The following is a 17,412-nucleotide window of genomic DNA, read 5'->3' as shown; positions in this document are numbered from 1 at the left end:
GGCATCTGAACTGACCAAACTCTGAACCCAAATGCCGCCTCCTCCTCATGTATGGGGATCACTCCCTACATGACAGACAATGTTTAAGCCCTGGTGAGGGTATCACCCAGGGAATACTTAAACTCGGGGGGGTCAGGAGTGGTGCCACCTTATATAATCAGGGAGGGGCTATGGCCACAAGCACCACCTCTCTACAGGTTACTGGTACAGTATCTCCTCACTTAAAGTTGTCCCGGTTAATGTTACATTGCTGATCAATTAGGGAACATGCTCTTTTAAAGTCACACAAAGCTCCCTTATAACATTATTTGGCAGCCGCCTGCTTTGTCCAGTGCTTGCAGGAAGAGCAGCCCATTGCAGCTAGCTGATGGGGGTTGGCACTAGGGTAGACCGGCAGCCCCGCATCAGCTCCCCTAAGTTCCCCTTGCAGCAGCCTCCCAGCAGGCTATCAACTGCCAACAGTTCAGCTGTCCCTCCCACCATTGCCATGTGCGCTCCTGCCCTCTGCCTTGGAGCTGCTCCCGGGAGCCTCCTGCTTGCTGTGTGCGGGGGGGGGGAGGGAGAGAAAAGAGGGGCTCTAATGTCAGGGTGTCCCCCTCCCCCCGCTCCTGCCCCCCACTTACCCCTTCTCCATATAGAGCAGGGTGGGGACACAACAGGGCTCAGGACGGAGGAAGCTTGCTGGCCGCAGCTGCTGTCTCAACTTCCTGATCTACTTAAAAAGGCAATGTACTTAGAGTGGTGTCAGCGTACTTAAAGCGGCAATGTGCATCTCTTTCTCTCTAACACAGGGTGTGTCTGTCTGTCTGCCATGCTGTCTCCCCTCCCTCCATTCGTGCTGCCTTGTAGAGCGTGAGGCTACATTAACAACGTGTTAACCCTTGAGGGCTCAGCCAAACGCTAGTTCATCATTTAGCAGTAAGGCATTCCCTGGGAAATATCCCACCCCCCCTTCCACCCTCTAACTCAGGGGCGGGCAAACTTTTTGGCCTGAGGGCCGCATCAGGTTTCAGAAATTGTATGGAGGGCTGGTTAGGGGAGGCTGTGCCTCCCCAAACAGACAGGCGTGGCCCGGCCCCCAACCCCTATCCCTCCCCTGAGGCTCCTGCCCCATCCAACCCCCATGTTCCCTGATGGCCCCCCGGGAACCCTGCCCCATCCACCTCCACCCCGCTCCCTGTCTGCCCCCGGAACCCCCACCCGACTGCCCCGTGCTGCCCCATTCAACCCCTCATATCAGTCCTGACTGCCCCTGGAACCCCTGCCCCTGACTGCTCCCCACCACCCCATCCAACACCCCGCTCCTTCCTGACTGCCCTCCCCATTCCTCGCTCTCTGACCGCCCCGACCCCATCCACCCCCCGCCCCTTGACCACCACCCCCAACTCCCCTGCCCTCTATCCAACCCCCCCTGCTCCCTCCCCCCTTACCGCACTGAGTGGTGGCACTACATCCGTGCCACTCGGCTAGAGCCAGGCATGCCACCGCGCAGCACAGAGCACTGGGTCAAGCCGGGCTCTGCAGCTGCGCTGACCCAGGAGCTCGCAGCCCCGCCACCCAGAGCATTGCGCCGGCAATGCAGTGAGCTGAGGCTGCGGGGGAGGGGCCGGGGCGATATATATAAAAAATAGTTTTTTGTCTGGTGAAAAAAAATTTCCTGGAACCTAACTCCCCTCATTTACATTAATTCTTATGGGGACAATGAATTCGCTTAACATCGTTTTGCTTAAAGTCACATTTTTCAGGAACATAACTACAACGTTAAGCAAGGAGTTACTGTAGGCAAAATTCTCTGGCTCCAGCGTGCTGGGCATGCACATGCATAAGTGGAATACATAGCCGCATCTACATGAAGAACTGTTTGTTGGATCAAGCCCTAAGCTGGTGGTTCACACCTAACGATAAGTAACAACCAACTAGAGAATCCAAAGTTTGATTTGGGTTGTTTAACATTAGAAATATTGAATTAAAGAAGATGGACATATCTGTTTTCTAGAATTCTGACTACTATTAAGCCAATATTACTATCTTCAAATTTCAAAGCAGAAGTTCGTTTTAAGTGACTCTGTTTGAAAGCTGACCTGCACTTGCATGTAGAGGTGAGCTTCCTGCCTCTCCTTCCTCTTTTGAGCCTCTATTCTCTTTTCTTCTTGTAGCCGTTCTACTAATTGTTGAGGAATATCATGGTCTGTGACAGGTTGCAAAACTTCACCTAAAAAGAAAGTGGGTTTGTGATGTTATATTACAATAAATTATATCTAATAGGGCTTTCAAACACACTCATGACTATTCTTGGGGCAATGGGGACACAACTATTTCTGATAATAAGGTAAGGAAAATTTTTACACACCATTAAAACCACTGTTTATCTGATATAGCATCATTACATTTTGGAACAGGATGAATTTTCTTCTCTAGGCTAGACTACACCATTTTCATGATTTGTATCTTATCCTTATGAAGGATTCAATTAAATGTCAGATTTTTAGGATTATAAATCTTTACTGACGCTCAAATGTATATATATCAAGCCAGATCTAGTTCTCGTCACTAAGGTTCAGTTACGTTAAAATAATGGTACTCCATTTCTGCTGTTCAAAATACAATCAAGGCTATTACACAATTACTGTGAAGAGAAAGTGAAGTACTGTAGTGTACACTTATGACACCACTATGTCAGCTAAAGACATTTTTTATTTGGAAACTTCAATAAAGACAGGTCAAACACTAACCCATTTTTCAAGGTTAACTGCAGCTTTCTGAAGCTCCACCATATGGTGAAAGATGATAATAATTTAGGATTCAAAGATAACCACAAACCTCTGCATTTCAATATCTGGGTTTAATCAACACACACACACACACACACACACACACAAAAACGTATACATACTTAATTTTGATTCCCTGATGTAAACCAACATGTAAGCATTAGTACAGTGCCGAACGGATAAGTCATCATCATGACCTCCATAATTGTGTTCAATTGCTTCTTCCTTTGTACATCTCGATACAACATCATCATCAAATTTACACCACTGGGGAAAAAAGTGAATTATTTAAAGATACAAAAAAATGATTCTTGACTCAAATTAACTCACACCTTAACTGACTGAAATTAAATGCAAGAAATGGGAAGTCTTTTTTTTTTCCTCTTTGAAGTGATTGAAAACACTTTTCCTCCAAGCAAGAGAATAATTTTTTAAACAATATCCGACTGATTTAACGTAAGTTGTGCAACCTTCTGTTTTTACAAAAAATAAAGAGGGCCTTACATTTCTGACGTTTTACTAATTAAATATTTGAGCCTGTTTTATGTAAAACAGCAATCTTTAGCCAAACTATTCAAATTATTATTTACCTTAACAGAATCTGATCTGTTATCCAAATATATTTCATTACTACCATGAAGTTCAGATAGCTGATGCTGATTTATTGTTGTAGAATGAAATATAAATCAAGTGGTGCACAAAAGTATCCAACTACTACTTGTAAATTTTAAACATACTGTGGCAAATATGAAATAAAACATCCCAAAACTTCATCCTTATCTGCAAAATATCTGTTGTGAAAATTAAAGGGGAAATATGAAAAACAGTAAATTTACATTGAATCTTGGCTTTCTCCTCTTAAATATAAACAATTTAATTGCTCAAAAACATTTTATGGTGCACATAATGCAAATATCTCAAAGAAAGATGTACCTGACCTATAAACTTCCAGTTATATCAAGTCATCAGAATGTTGAATCAGAGATGTCAGAAACATTTCCCTTTTCCTGGATTTAAATATATGTATTACAGACAGTAAAGACAGAAGACATGCTGGGCAGTCTCCTGCTGTACACACTGATGTGTGTGACTGGAAGGATTCCCCTAGCTTAGGGGTGGCCAACCTGCGCTTGAGAAGGAGCCAGAATTTACCAAATGTACATTGCCAAAGAGCCATAGTAATAAGTTAGCAGCCCCCCCATCAGCTCCGCACTGCACCTGCCGGCAGTCCCACTGATCAGCACCTCCCCCTCCCTCCCCTTGCCTCCCACAGTGTGCAGGAAGTTGTGAGGGGGAATGGGAGGAGCAAGAGTGTGGCAGGCTCAGGGGAGGGAAGGGACAGGGCCTTGGAGGAAGGGGTAAAGCGGGGGCAAGACCTGTGGCAGAGCCAGGGGTTGAGCAGTGAGCACCTGCCCCTGGCACACTGGAAAGTTGGTGCCTGTAGCTCCAGCCCCAGAGTCGGTGCCTATACAAGGAGTTGCATATTAACTTCTGAAGAGTCACATGTGCAGCTCCAGACCCACAGGTTGGCCACCCCTGCCCTAGCTTAATTTTTTGGCCACAAGCCAACCAACAGCAGGCAAGCATGAGCCTGCTCCTCCTTAAGTGAGCGAGAGGCCCCAAATGCCTCAAACTGTCAGTACCTTCACTAAAACAGAAAAAGAAAGATTTTTTGTACAAATTAAGTTTCCTTAAGTCTGTGGGACTAGAAGCTGAGTGAGATAGAAACACAGTTTAATAAACTCTTCCAAGAACAAGCACTATATGGGAGAAAATGAACTTAGTTTCAAAGACAAGTATTCTAGTAGTCCCCACTCCTGGAAACCAAAAGGTTCCTAGGGTGACACTAAACAGCAATGGGAATCTTAATTGCAGGTTTCTGAGTTACTCCATGACAGAAGCTTCAACTTCAAAAGACAGAATAAGACACCTCTACAAACAAACAAAATAGTTTGGTTGCTTTTTCAGTACTTACTTTGCCATCCCCTTTAGGATTTAAGTAAACAACATAATGTCCGCCATGGTTATCTCCACTATGTACTAGTACTGCATGAAGGATGTAATTTGCAGCATCTTTAGGGTCTGTTTTTTGTAAAAATTCATCAAGTGGTAACTGCTCGGGAAATTCAAACCTAATTTTAAAAAAGTGAGGTATTTTTACTTGTAGTTAAAAGAATAATACTCTTATACTGAAATGTATTTACACTTATAAACTTCACTGAAGAAAGTTACAGTACATAATTGAACAAGTCAAATTACAACATCATTTTTATCTGAGATTAACTGCAATGACTGGGTAAAGCAGCATATTTTACATTGTAAATATGGGATATAAATAAGCTTTGTTTTCAGAAGGGATTAGATTCTGCTCTCAGTTACAAAGCAGTTTAAATTCAGAATAACTCAGCTGAAGTCAAGAAGTTACTCTGGATTTACCACAAATGTAAATGAGAACAGAATCTAGCTCAATAATCCATTCCTTGCAGGTGCTGCAAGAGTGCAACTGCAAAATTAGGTACCTTTTGACTGGAACTTTATTGTTATTTTGCATCAGACCATACTGCATAACATTCTCCAATTATTGTAATGTATGGATTTCCTCAATTTCCTTTTTTGCTGGAAAATAGTAAATTAATTTGCAAACAATTTTGCAAATGTCCAGAACTCATTTCGTAGAGGTGTACCTGGCTGGTACAAAATCCACATAATAGAAATTACAGGTTTTTTCAAACAGTATATCTACTTGTGTTAAAAATGTCTCGAAATGGAGCGCATGTGGTGGAGGCAAAAGAGAGGTGACATGAGTAGGGGAGACCCAGTAATTCTGTTTATTCTTGCAGCAGGAATTTGGTATGTATTAAAAACAGTGGCATACTACACTATTGCAACTTCTTACTTTTTTGATACCCATATGATGTAAACAAGGTTCTACATAAAACTGCATCATTTAAAAAAACTAAACAAGTTGTTTCTTATTTCATATCCCAGTAAATGGTTAACAATATTTAATAAACAGCTAAATTTGTCAATCACTAAACATTCGTAAGTCAACAATGCACATAATCAGAACTATTTCTTGGGAGCTTTCTTCAGCATATGTCTTCATTTACCTTTCCCTGCGGGTGTCAACTGAAAACCCAAAAGCGAGACTTTGGGCAAAATAACTTCCATATCGTATTTCAACAAGTTCAAACTTTATCATGGCAAAAGAGTTACCTATCATTTATCTTGATGTTTTGGTCAGTTTGAGGGTCATACATAAATCTCATGAGTTGAAGATGTAACACCGGTGGCAATGTTAGGAACTTCACACCTTTCTCTGCCTCCTGTATGTTTGAAAAAGAATGCAAGGTTCAGACTAAGTTTGTCTTCCTAAGCTACTCAAGTAAAATAATTTTTACCCATAAATTGCATTTCTCAGATTAGTTTGTATGATATGGGCTTTCATCTACACCACACAATAGACAGATGGGGCAACAAGGATATTTCATAACTTTTTGGTACTTTCATACTCTCTTGAGCTTCCCAGGCACTACTGCAGTAGCACTTAGAACAAAAATAATTAATTATGTAAAAGAAGAGCAATAAGTAAGGCAAATGCATCATAACATTGCAATGAGCTACTAAGAATCAATTAACAAAAGCTATCTATGAATAAAAAAAAGTATATAGATGCAATATAGCACCAGTGAAACTTTTAAGTTCAAGAAGGTTGATCCAGCTAGTGCTGGAAGATTGCCGAGTGAAAGGTCCTCCCATTATAGCTAGCTTTTCTTTTTACTTCTTGCTACTGCAGTCTTGGGAGAACTCAGGTAAAACTTGTGACTTCAGAGAGGCCTTACTAAACAGGGAAGACAGAAGAGTCAAGATGCAGATCATACAGTGGATTGCCAAAGACACTGTTTTCAGACATAACATAACAACCATAAGAAGAGGGCAGTGAACAAGTCAGACATTGCTAGGCTGCAACACCTTACCACAAGAAGAGCATTTACATATTTTTTGTTTTTCCAATTTATTTTTAACTATTATTGACAAGAGTTATGCTTGTTGTTAAAAAAAAAAAAAAAATCAGCTTAACCAAACCAGTTTTAGACAAGGACTTCTGCTTTTCACACTGTGGTAGGCAAAGTGAAACTGAAAAGCCAGAGAGAGATGGACCGGTGTAAAGAGATGAATGGCAAAAAATATTCTGCAACTTCAGTTGGTGCTCCTTCCCGTTTGTTGGTGGTATATAGATACACATGCAAATGCAGACTAACTTTACTGAAGTAGTTGAATGGATTGTCACCTCGAAATCAAATATCAGTTGAAAAATAGAATCTAAATTTAAATGCAAGTTATAATTGCTTCTTTGGAAAAAAATAATAATTTATAACAAAATCATAGGGAAAAGCAAATTGCATCGCTGAAGTCTTCATTTCAAAGTAACTTAACAAGAATTAACAAAATATACACAAGCTTGCTTCGAAGGAAGCCACCACAATCAGTTAATGCAAGTTTGCATGAATTTCATAACACTTTTGCAAAAAGAAAAGGAGTACTTGTGGCACCTTAGAGACTAACAAATCTAAGGTGCCACAAGTACTCCTTTTCTTTTTGTGAATACAGACTAACACGGCTGCTACTCTGAAACATAACACTTTTGATCAAGGTAGTTCAATAGCTAGCTCTCGTTGGAAATCCTTTATCAAGGATCTGGAAAGAAAACTCGGTAATTCCTCTTGAATTTTATACCTGTAAGCCATGTTCTCCTGCATCATATTTGTTATCACCATCCAGCTGTTCTACTGCAACATAATCAATGAAGGACTCAAATACTAAAGTGAGAAACAGAAGGAAAAAACAGAAGTTTACTAAAACAATGTGCAGACTCAATGCAAAAACCAGGGCTTTGGAGCTGTGCTCCGGGGCTCCGCTCCATTCCAGCTCCAGGCAAAAACCTGCAGCTCCACTGCTCCGAGCTCCAGCTCTGGGCTCCGCTCCAAAGCCCTGGCAAAAACATTAAAAAAAAAAAAAGCAAAATAATTTGCAAAATTTACTCAAGTTTCATTGAAAATTTCTGTCTTTGTACAGTGAAAAAATATGTTATATTGCTTAAGAATTTCAAACAATAGATTGAGACTTATTTGGAATTAGTGCAGACAAATATAGATTTTAAAATGTATTTTAAAATGACAGATTTAAAAATCAGGTCGTTAAATGATCCACTAGCTTTCTACATTCACTTCGTTTTGTGAGTGACAATTACTTACCTGTGCTGTAACTGTTGTTCTTCGAGATGGGGTGCAGATGTGTATTCCACTCAGGTGTGCAAATACTTAGTGCACTGAAACTGAAGAATTTTGCTCAGCAGTACCCATGAGGGTGATGCTCGCATCCTCTGGCCCTTGTAGCCCATCTTATCGCTATATAAAGGCAGCACCACCTCAACCCCCCATTCAGTTCCTTTACCCTGGAATTTAGGACTGGAGACTCGTAAGCACAAGGGATGGAGGGGTAGGTTGTGGAATATATGCCTACACCCACATCTCAACAGTTACAGCACAGATAAGTAACGGTCTTTTCTTTGAGTGGTTGCCGACATGTATTCCGCTAAGGTAACTCGTAAGCAGTACCAGTAGGAGTTGGGGTTTGGAGTTTATTTAAAGAAAGACTACAGAACTGCCTTCTCAAAGTTTGCATTTGATCTCGATACCAAGGTAACAGCATAATGTTTGGTAAAAATACGTATAAAGACTGGGTAGTAGCCCTACAAATGTCAAATATTGAAAAATCACTGCGAAATGCAATCAATGTTGCTCTCTTGGGCTCTCATTGCATGAGTCCTAATTTCTTTGGGGGTGTGGTCTGAGCTACTCCAAAAGCTGTGGAAATGCAGGAAGTTATCCACCTGGAAACAGTCTGCACAAAGATTGGCTGACCTTTGATCTCATCCTCATAAAATACAAAAAGTCAAAATAATGAACAAAATGTTTTGGTCCTTTCCAGACAGAATGCAAGGCACCACCTGACACTTAACATAAGACATTATTCATCTGCATCTGAGTGCAGCTTAGGAAAGAATACAGGTAAGAAAATAACTTAGTTAAAGTCAAACTGTAAAACGACTTTGGACAAAAACCTTTGGATGTGATCTCAAGGAAACTTTGTCTTTGAGGAACTGTGTATATGCAAGCCCTACCATTAGAGCCTGCATCTTGCTGACTCTTCTTGTAGGTTTTATAGTAACAAAAAAGTCTGTCTTCCAGAAAGGAGAGAGAACGGACAAGTTGCTAGCAGCTCAAATGGAACACACACGAGGACAGCCAGTACTGTACTAAAGTCCAACAATGGGAACATTTCCTTTCCAGGTGGAAACAGATGGACTATACCTTTCAGAAATTTCACTACCATGGAGTTTGACTTCCCTGGGATTGGAAGATGGAATGCCAAGATCGCCACAAAATGAACCCTCAACAAGCTAAGAGCCAAACCTGAAGATTCAAATGTAACAAGTAATCCTAAATGTCCTAAACACAGGCTAACATTGGTTGAATTCTGTCACCAAAAACCTCTTCCATTTGCCAAATATGTAGTCCTAGTAGATAGTTTTCTACTATTAAGTAAGACACACCAAACTGCTTCTGAATATTGCCCTTCCTCCTCATCTTACATGTACCATCCATGCCGTGAAGTATAGATCGCTCAGCACCAGATATGCAACCTGGCTGTGGTGTCCGGTCAGTAGTTAGGGATGGAGAGGAAGAGATCTGTGAGGCCGAACAGAGACTCAGAAGGTTGGAGAACCACTGTCTTGGCCAAGTCAGTGGAATAAGAATCAGTTTAGCACGGTCCAACTTCAGTCTGAGGACAACCTAAGAGATTAGAGGAATGGGGGAAAGGCATACATCAGGGCCACTCCTCAATTCAACTGGAAGGCATCAGTTAAAGACCTTGGGCTGAGTCCTGCTTGAGAACAAAACTGATGGCATTTTTTTTGTTATCCTTTGTTGCACAGATTGACCGATGGGATATCCCATTCCCTGAAGATGGACCTCACCACATTGCTCTTCAGAGATCATTTGTGGTTCTCAGAGAAAATTCAGCTGAGATGATCAGACAATTGGTTTAAAGAACCCGATAAATGTCTGGCTGTGGGCATGTCATCCTGGATACAAAAGTGCCAAAACTTTATTGCTTCTTGACAAAGCTGGTTGAAGCAGGCTCCTCCTTGTATCCATACTACATTATAGTAGTATCATTTGTAAGTATGTGACTGCTTGCCAGCCGCAGGACGAGCTGGCTGGTTAAAGTTGGAACCAGAGGGCATTCTTCTGAGAGACTTGTGTCTTCTCTTAGAGAAGTCCAGTTGCTTTGCAGAATAAGAAGGTTGTCTGAAATACTGTTGGGAGTACCAATGGAACTGCTGTTGTTGTTGCTGATCCCCATAATGGCAACTTTTAATTGCTGGGGTATAAACCCCTAAGACCTATAACATAGTCCTGGCATCCTTAAAAGAATGTAATGCCTCATCTGTCTTTTCAGAAAACAAAGACCATCCATCCAACAGCAAGTCTTCTATGATTTGTTGCATGTCTGGAGCAATGCCTGAGTTCTGCATCCAAGGAACCCTTCACAGCTGAAGACATAATCTTAGATGAGGTGTCCACCACATTGAATGCTGACTGTAGCAATATCTTAGCCACTATGAGGCACTCTGCCAGGAAAAACTGTGAGAAGGGACTGATGGGGGTCAGAGCAGTCTCACCCTTACATAAGCCATGTGAAGGGTTATACAGTCCTGAGGGCTCAAACACCTCCCCAAAGGGTACTGTTAAGCAAAGTTTTTTGGCTTTGGGGTGCATCTGCACATGAGTGGAATACATGTCTGGAACCCCTTGAACCATCTGCTTGGTTTACTGAAGTTTTAGGTGGCTCTGTATTTCTTGCCTTGCATGCCAATGACTTGCTCGTGTAATTAACAATTAGCAACTGCTACACTGCTTGACTCAGTTAGCTGTTCTCTTGGTTTTTATTAACATGACTGTCTGTATGTAAAAATGGTCTGTGTTACTTAAAAGTTCATCTGCTCCTGTTGATCATGCCTATAATTCTTCTGGGGGAATTCTGCGCCATTGCATGTGTGCAGAATTCATGGCTCCTGCAGATTTCTTTGCTTCCCCGCAGAGAAATGACTTTCTCACAGGGACACAAAGGGAAGCTGCAAGAGCAGTCATGCACTACTCCCTAGCTGTGCAGGTACATCGTTTCAGGCACCCGGAGCAGCTGGTGGAGAGGTAAATCACCGCAGGGCTGGGGATACCCAGCCAGTTGCTCTTACAGGATCAGCTGCTAGTCCCGGCTGGGCTGGAGGCAGGAGAGGACTACTTCTTCCCCTGCAAGGAGTAACTGGGACTGTGTCAGACCAACCCCCAGAAACCTCCCCAGCTGCAGGAAGCTCAGCATCCTCCCCTGCTTCCTGCCCCCATCACTCCTCAGCTGCGGGGGAGAAGTCACTGTACGGGAGCTGCTTCCCCATCTGCCCAACCCCATGCATCTGGACCTCCCATACACCCAGAACCCCCCAACCCTCCAGACCTGAACCCCACCCCACTGAAACTCATCCCCTGCATCTGGAGCCCCCTTGCCTCCAGACTGCCACCCCTGCACCAGACCACCCCTCATTAAGCTCCCTGCTCAAATCCCCATCCTGATAAGCCCCGCTCCCCCTGCACCAACTTGAGCCCCACATCCAGACCCCCATGCCACTGACCCCAACTAGCTGCACTCAGACCCCCACCGCCCCACTGTACCATCACCCAGATCCCTCCGCTGAGCCCCAACCTCTTCCCCCTGGAAGCCCCTGCAGAGTCCCATTGCCCCTGCACCTGGAACCCCCCCCCCAGGTCTCTGTGCATCTAGATCCCTGCACACCTAGACCCTCCCATTGTGCTGCCTGCACCCAGAATGTCCCACAGAGAACCCTCTCACCCCACACCTGGATCCCCCCACACTTGGATCCTGCCTGGTAGAGCCTGCCTACCCCACACCTGGTGTGCCTGGGGCAGAAAGGGAGAGCCCCATTGTGTTTCTGGGGCAGGCCCAGGCCTTGTGCTATGTCAGGGTCAGGTGCAGCCTCACCACTGAGTCTGTGTCCCAGGGGCAGGGAGGCTGCAGGGTGATCTTCCACCTTCATGCAGCCAGTGGCCTGTGCTCCCTCCGCTATGCCGGAGCCTCTGCATTTATTTATTGACAAATAAAACTTGCAGAATTTTAAAATATTGTGCGTAGAATTTTTTTTTACACTTTGGCACAGAATTTTTAGGTGCAGAATGCCCTCAGGAATACTATACTTAAATAATAATCCACTGTGACATTATTTGTATTGCAGAAGCAACGAATTGAGGGTATTACAAAATATTATGACATCAGAAGAGGAGTACTGTATATACTCATTCATAAGCGGAATATTTTTGGTAAAAAAGTGACATCAAAAACCGGGGGTCGTCTTATAAACGGGTCTACACCAAAATTTGATTTTAAACTCTATGAAATCACTGAATTGAATATCTAATGCATTGTCATTTTGTTTACCTGGAGCGTCTGCAGGCATGGAGCCTGCCCCTCAGTTCCCTGTGGCTGCGGTTCGCCGTTCCCAGCCAATGGGAGCTGTGGGAAGTGGCCATTGGCTGGGAGCGGCGAACCGCGGCCACAGGGAGCTGAGGGGCTCCATACCTGTGAACTCTCCAGGTAAACAAAACTGACCCACCAGCGGCTTACCCTGATGGACCAGGAGCCAAAGTTTGCCAATCCCTGAAATACAGGGTCGGCTTATGAAAGGGTCATACAGTTTTTACTATTTTTACCTATCCATCTCGGGGGGTCAGCTTATAAACAAACGGGATAATGAACGAATATATACGGTAAGTAGGAAAAAATAGATGAACTCTTAAAATACAAGACGATTCTAACAAGAAATGAGGGGAAAGGAAAAAAGAAAAAATGGCCAATGCAAGCAGGATCTCTCTAAATCTGGGGTTCTCAAACTGGGGGTCATGACCCCTCAGGGGGTCGCGAGGTTATTACATGGGGGCATCACGAATTGTCCACCCCAAACCCATCTTCACCTCCAGCATTTATAATAGTGTTAAATATACAAAAAAGTGTTTTTAATTTATAAGGGGGGGCCACACACAGAGGCTTGCTGTGTGAAAGAGTCACCAGTACAAATGTTTGAGAACCACTGTTCTAAATAGAAAAATCTGTGAGGTATTTTCATGCTAAGACACCTACTTATGAGATCAAGGTGATGAGCCCTTGTAAATCTATTTGAAGTCAGTGAGGTAGGTGGGTGCGAAGCATTTCTGAAAATCAGCCCCAAAATTTAATTTGTGCATACAGAATACATATCACTTACTATTTTTCTTTCCCTTTATACTTAGCTGGATGTCATAATAATCCTCTATTCGTTCAGACCGATAGTCTACATGTTTGCACTGAATGTAAGACTGCAAACAAAAATAAAGATAGGATTACAATATGTATAAACAACAGAATTATTTGTAAAAATTTGTTAACTGACTAAATACATACCACCATCTTTCCTCTGAATAATTTGGGGATAGTGCCCTCTACACATGTGCCTTTCATTTTATTTTCCACATTATCAAGCAACTGAAAGAAATTAGATTTGCACTGTTATAAAGACTGAACTACCTTTTCCTGAATTTGTTTACTTAAAGTATATAATTTTAATTTAATGATGAAACTTTGGGGACTTCATTTTTTCTTGTGCTACTCATGTGACCATGAAATATTAATCACTTGGCATTGGCTTCTCCTTTCTATTAATCCTTTAAGTCCTCCTTTCCCCCCAAATCCTTTCAGGGCTATCCCCACGCCATTTCCCCTTAGACTTGAAGAGCTTTGCAAAAGTCTATGATGGACTAGAACAGCAGGATAAACTCCACAAGCAGAGAAGCTTCAGACTCTTCCTGGAAGGTGGAAAATGAGTATATCACTGGCAATGCATGTAATCTCCAACTGCTTATGGATCTTCCGTCTCAGTAAACAAAAAAGGAACAAAACAAAAAAGAGCAGGTGGCATAATGAGGCTACCATAAAGGTGACCTGCAAAAGATTTTTTTTTAAAATTGGGCTTGTTCCTTTTAGAAATATCAGGAATGTAAAGTCTGGACTTCCCTGGTTTTGTTAGAGGACCACTGTGAACACTTTTCATTTAATTGAAGGAGCAAAGATGCTGAATCTTAACAGATTTCTATTCACAATGTTAGTCATTGAAGTTGTATAGCTTTTCCCAAATGCAAACATAAAACAGAGTTTTAAATAGGCTACAAATACCTTTCCCCTCATAAGTAAACTAATTTGTTTAGCTCGTGTTGTCACCATTTAACTAACTCTGCAGTCAGAGTCTTTCAACCCAGAAAGAACCTGAATTTCTAATTTAAAACAAGGGGAGAGAGAAACTATTAAAAAAAAAAAAGCACCAAATTCTCTCCCACCATCTTTATTCATCAAAGAAACAAGGGCGTAAATCCAGTTGTTATCCTTTCCAAGCCACCTTTAAATGGCATTTCTCCGATGCGACCTTACAAGGAGAGTCAGCACATTTGAAAAGTTTTCTATATTTTATTTCTAAACTTTGCTTTCCCCTACAAATTGTGTCCCCCTTTCCCCCTGGTCCATAAATATAAAGGGCCACATAAGGCTCATGCTATATTTAGAAAGGAAGATACCATGTAAAATGGAACTCTCTAAGCCTTGGTTTACTCTAATATAAGGAATTAATTTCAGTGTTAATAGGAATATATGCCAGCAGGCAACACCATGTTTATATGCAGATATCAACAAGAGATGCTGGAAACTTACCACTCGACATAATTCCTGAACATCATGTTGCATGAAACTGTCTAAAGTTTCCCACCTTTATAAGACAAACAAGTAATAACATCACTATATTATAAAAGTGCAGAAATCCAGCATTTAAAAAATATATTCTGATAATTCAATTTTAGAATAAGAGTTTAAACAAAATCAGATAAAGGAAGATCTGAAACTGGCATCCTGAATAATTCCACTTTCAAAACCAGATAGACCTGAAAAATGCTCCCTTTTCGGTACAAAAATACTCCATCAGGTATTTCACTCAAGTGTCTTTTATAAAGGTAAACATCTGCTGTTCCTGTCTTAAAATTACCAGCGCTCTTAGCACTTAATATCTACATCTTATTCTACTTTCTCTTGTTTTAAGATGGGTGAGGGTCTGGACATAAGAGGATATTTGCAAAAAATTTACTAACAGTAAATTACTTTTTCTCTGAAAAGAAGTCACTTTTAAAGATCCTTTTTCAGACTGCACATCTAGATGTATATCAAAGGACAGACATTAAGACTGGGATTTTGAAAGTACTCTGTGTTGGCCTAACTCTGCTCCCATTGACATCAAACATAAAACAGATGGAAGCAGAGTTAAGTCAAAACTGTGCACTTTTGAAAATCCACCTTAAAATATCACAACTTCTTTACTAGTTTTACTTTAAAGTAGAGGAAACATGGAACAACTTGTAGTTTTAACAATTTCAGAATAATATACCACTGTATACTTCTATACCCCTCTACCAGAAAATCTCAAAGAACTTTACAAAGATTAATTTAAAGATCAAATTAACGGAGACACAAAGAGGTTAAGTGACTTGCCCAAGGCCATATGGGAAATATGTTGCATACCCAAGACCTGAAAACAGATTTCTTGCCTTCCTGTTCTGGCCTTTAGCCACTAGTCAAATTAAAGGCAAGTGAAATAGAGAAGGATTAATTACATATCTATAAATATCGGATTACTGTGTAACATTAAAATGAATAATGCAACACAAATAGATGTTCCAAATTAAGAACTAATGGGCAGTTCTGGCTTCTCAGGTCAAAGACAACACTTGCTACAGCGGAAAGTCAAACCTAGATTCTGCAGAATTACCACACTGCACCTTAAAGTGGGTGGAAGAGAGGGAAAAGTGCCTTATGGACAGGAGCGGGAATGAGGCTCAGAAGCTGCTGCAAAAAGGGATAGAGGGCCAGCAAGACCGATGCATTCCCAGGGACCCCTCCCAAGAAGGTGAACAAGGAAAAGTGAGTGGCTCTAATACATGCTTTGCCTGTCCTCAAATACTTCAGAGTCCCCTCTGCTCCACGTGCCTACATTGGAGCAGAGCTTCTAGACTTCAGAAGTAGAGGGCTAGGTAGCAAGTATTCTCCATGTCAGAATTCCGTTTGAACTCAGTGGAAATCCACTATGAAGTCACAGTTGGCATAGTAAGCAAAAATTCCCTCTATTACATTGCCTTAAAGAGGAATGTTATAAACACCATACTAAACGTCATTGACCTTATAAGAAAGAAGCAAACCAAAGCTGATAGCTAGTGTCAGAAACAAAATGAGCCATATCTAAGTGCTTATATTGCAGCCAACATCACAGTATTTGAGCAATCAAGTCTGTTACCAGAAACAGTGACCTTTCAGATGGTAATTTTTCATACTTCACCCCTGCACCCTAGTAGCAGTGGCAGATTAATGCACAGGCCTACAGAGCCCATGCCAATTTGGGGGTCTCCCGCAGAGCACTAGAACCTGTGTAGAAGTGTGGGGGGGAGCCCACCAGCACTGTGGCCCCACCCCTGCTCCTGGTCTTCCCCCAAAGCCCTGCCCCCCTCTGCTCCTCTCCCCTATCCCCTCCCCTGGGCAGGCCAGAAGCTGGAGCTGGCCTGTGGTAAGAGCCAGCCAGGGAGCCTGGGGCTGCTGTGGGGAACCCTGGACCCTTCACCTGCCCTGGGCAGAGGGCCAGGGTGCCAGAGAACAGCCCCCGGCCCATGACCCTATTCCCAGCATTTTGATTTATGTCACAAGAAACTGTGTGGTCTGGGACCTCAGTTTCCTTCAGTAATGTTGTTAAGCAATAAAAATGTGCTGTGGGCTGCCATCAGAGATGCAGCTACCTGAAAAAGATTATACTTGAATATGTGAACCTATTTTAAAAGCCGCAGATGCTTTTATTTGAATGGGCAATCTAGAAAGCAATAAAGCAAGAAACTAGTTGGCTAATACAATGTAAAACAAGGAAAATGAATCTCAATTTCTTTATACCATAACTACAAATATGGTCCCAACACACTGAAAGAAGCCATAATTGTGACGTAAATGCACAAGCAAAAAGCAGCAGACTAAAAGATTTCTGCTGGATTTTGACCTCTAACTTCCATGTGTAGACAAATCTCTAATCTGGAATAAGGTAGCGTATGAATTTAAAGAAGATTATCTACTTCTGATCAACTCCATTTGTGGATGCTCTTATTCTGGAATAAGTGTGCCTAATTGTGAATTATTTTAATTCACTACCAAAGTGGATTTAGATTCATAGATACTAAGGTCAGAAGGGACCATTCTGATCATCTAGTCCGACCTCCTGCACAGCGCAGGCCACAGAATCTCACCCACCCACTCCTATGAAAAACCTCACCCATGTCTGAGCTATTGAAGTCCTTAAATCATGGTTCAAAGACTTCAAGGAGCAGAGAAGCCTCCCTCAAGTCAACCATGCCCCATGCTAGAGAGGAAGGCGAAAAACCTCCAGGGCCTCTCCAATCTG

At 42.2% G+C, this 17,412-nt stretch overlaps 1 protein-coding gene across 3 annotated transcripts in view; it reads right to left on the bottom strand.

The window, feature by feature from the left end:
- Positions 1-17,412, bottom strand: part of USP7 (ubiquitin specific peptidase 7) — a 196,380-nt gene that overhangs the window by 30,869 nt on the left and 148,099 nt on the right. For all 3 annotated transcript variants that reach the window (XM_043494182.1, XM_043494181.1, XM_038418541.2), the window contains 8 exons: positions 14,643-14,697; positions 13,347-13,427; positions 13,171-13,261; positions 7,509-7,591; positions 5,988-6,097; positions 4,747-4,903; positions 2,894-3,038; positions 2,082-2,212 (listed from right to left, as the gene is read on the bottom strand). In XM_043494182.1, the coding sequence (XP_043350117.1) occupies positions 2,082-2,212; positions 2,894-3,038; positions 4,747-4,903; positions 5,988-6,097; positions 7,509-7,591; positions 13,171-13,261; positions 13,347-13,427; positions 14,643-14,697 (853 nt within the window). The remainder of the gene's footprint in view (positions 1-2,081; positions 2,213-2,893; positions 3,039-4,746; positions 4,904-5,987; positions 6,098-7,508; positions 7,592-13,170; positions 13,262-13,346; positions 13,428-14,642; positions 14,698-17,412) is intronic.

This window comes from Dermochelys coriacea, chromosome 10 (genome assembly GCF_009764565.3).
Source record: "Dermochelys coriacea isolate rDerCor1 chromosome 10, rDerCor1.pri.v4, whole genome shotgun sequence".
Lineage (NCBI taxonomy): Eukaryota > Metazoa > Chordata > Testudines > Dermochelyidae > Dermochelys > Dermochelys coriacea.
The sequence above is the reverse complement of the archived record's forward strand: the minus strand, read 5'-3'. Positions and strand labels throughout refer to the sequence as shown.